The sequence below is a fragment of the Gavialis gangeticus genome, unplaced genomic scaffold, assembly GCF_001723915.1.
Source record: "Gavialis gangeticus isolate Ggan-Ray unplaced genomic scaffold, GavGan_comp1, whole genome shotgun sequence".
NCBI classification, from domain to species: domain Eukaryota; kingdom Metazoa; phylum Chordata; order Crocodylia; family Gavialidae; genus Gavialis; species Gavialis gangeticus.
Window position 1 is genome coordinate 17484545 of NW_017729006.1, and position 1530 is coordinate 17486074.

At 39.7% G+C, this 1530-nt stretch overlaps 1 protein-coding gene across 1 annotated transcript in view; it reads right to left on the minus strand.

Moving 5' to 3' along the window:
- KIF15 (kinesin family member 15) overlaps window positions 1-1530 on the minus strand; it is a 65772-nt gene that overhangs the window by 3644 nt on the left and 60598 nt on the right. Inside the window, exon 33 of the mRNA XM_019508895.1 lies at window positions 241-406. Coding sequence (XP_019364440.1) covers window positions 241-406 — 166 coding nt within the window. The remainder of the gene's footprint in view (window positions 1-240; window positions 407-1530) is intronic.

Sequence of the window (1530 nt, forward strand, 5' to 3'; positions counted from 1 at the left end):
AAAAATGCAGTTGTCTGATCTGCATTGCAAATTATTATGGTTTCTGTGCTCAAGTTTCTATCAACATTTGATTACAGTACTTTGTTAGTACACTAAATACATACAAACTATAAAATAAAGTATGTTTTCAGAGACAATCCTCGGCCATCATTTGCAGCTTAATAATGACTTTTCAGTCTCCCAGTTGCAGTTCTATTGCAAGCAATTAGCAGAAAAGAGAAATCCCATGTTTTTTGTAACCTTTTCAATTTTGTCTCTTTCTTCATATATTTCTTCCAGTTTTGATCTAATTTCTTCTTTTTCCTGAAATGCTTTTGACTCCAAAGCTCTTGTCCGTTTTATTTCCATGGTCATTTCAAGGCAGACACACTCTGAATTTTTAAGAGCATTTTTGGTCTCTTCAAGTCTGTCAACAAAATGTTAAATATTAAAAAAATAAAATTAATTGTGTGTTAATACCTTCACAATATTTCAGCTCTCTGTATACAGTCATTTTTTAACAGGTCCTTTTGTCTGATCTTTCAGTAGCCTTCATCAACTTCAGATTCAATACAGGGGAAAAAAGTTGTTTTCCATTTCAAACTTGGAACCCACAAGAACCCCTTGAGTATACTTTCCCTCCCTTAAAATCTGATGCTTGTCCAAGTCACATTCTGCTGCAAAAAAACACTCCCCGTTTCCATACTGGAATAAAAAGCAGAAAAATGAGAGAAGATAGGCATTAACCTTTTATCTACCCGGGACCTCTTGAGCATATGCTGACACAGGGGTGATGCACAGGGGTGCACATGCACCCCCTAACCATGGCAAAAGCACCCCCTACAAAACAGCACCTACTGCCCCCCCCCCACCACTGATGGTGTCTGCGTGTGGTCAGCGATCCCTGCTGGCCACTGTCAGTGTCTATGGGTGGTCACTGACCCCTTGTCGGTGCTCGCCAACCTCCCCTGCCAACAGTGCTGGTGATGTCTGCGGGAGCTCCCCACTTACTGCTGCTGTGCTCCTGCCACCACTGTGCCCCCCCAGCCAACTTAAAATTTGCGTACCCACACCTCCATGTGTGTTCTGCTTGCTACTGATCTAAGCCACACCACTTATAGGAAATCATATAAGTTTAGATAGATTCTGCCTTGGGTTTTTTGAATGTTTGTACCTAGCCTAGGATGCAATAAACACAAGAAGAAATGTTTGTAGAACAGAAGGTTGTTTTCCAGAGTAAGGGAGCTCTAAACACGTTAGTGAAATGATGACACAAGAGACAAAATTGAAAATTAGAGACTCAAAGAAAATGTTAGTGTGACTAGTTAAAATTGATCGTCATCAGTTAATCCAGTCCTTAATGAACACTTGGGAGAGAAGATACCTTTATTCAGAACCCAGCATTAAAGTACAAATTTTGAGAAACTCTTTCACTTAAGATATCCTTTATACAAACACCAGATCTCACATTGTTTAATTTCTGTGGTTATACGAAGAAACTCTTACTACACATTTAGCCCTTCTTAATCTAACAGAATAGCAACCCCCCCC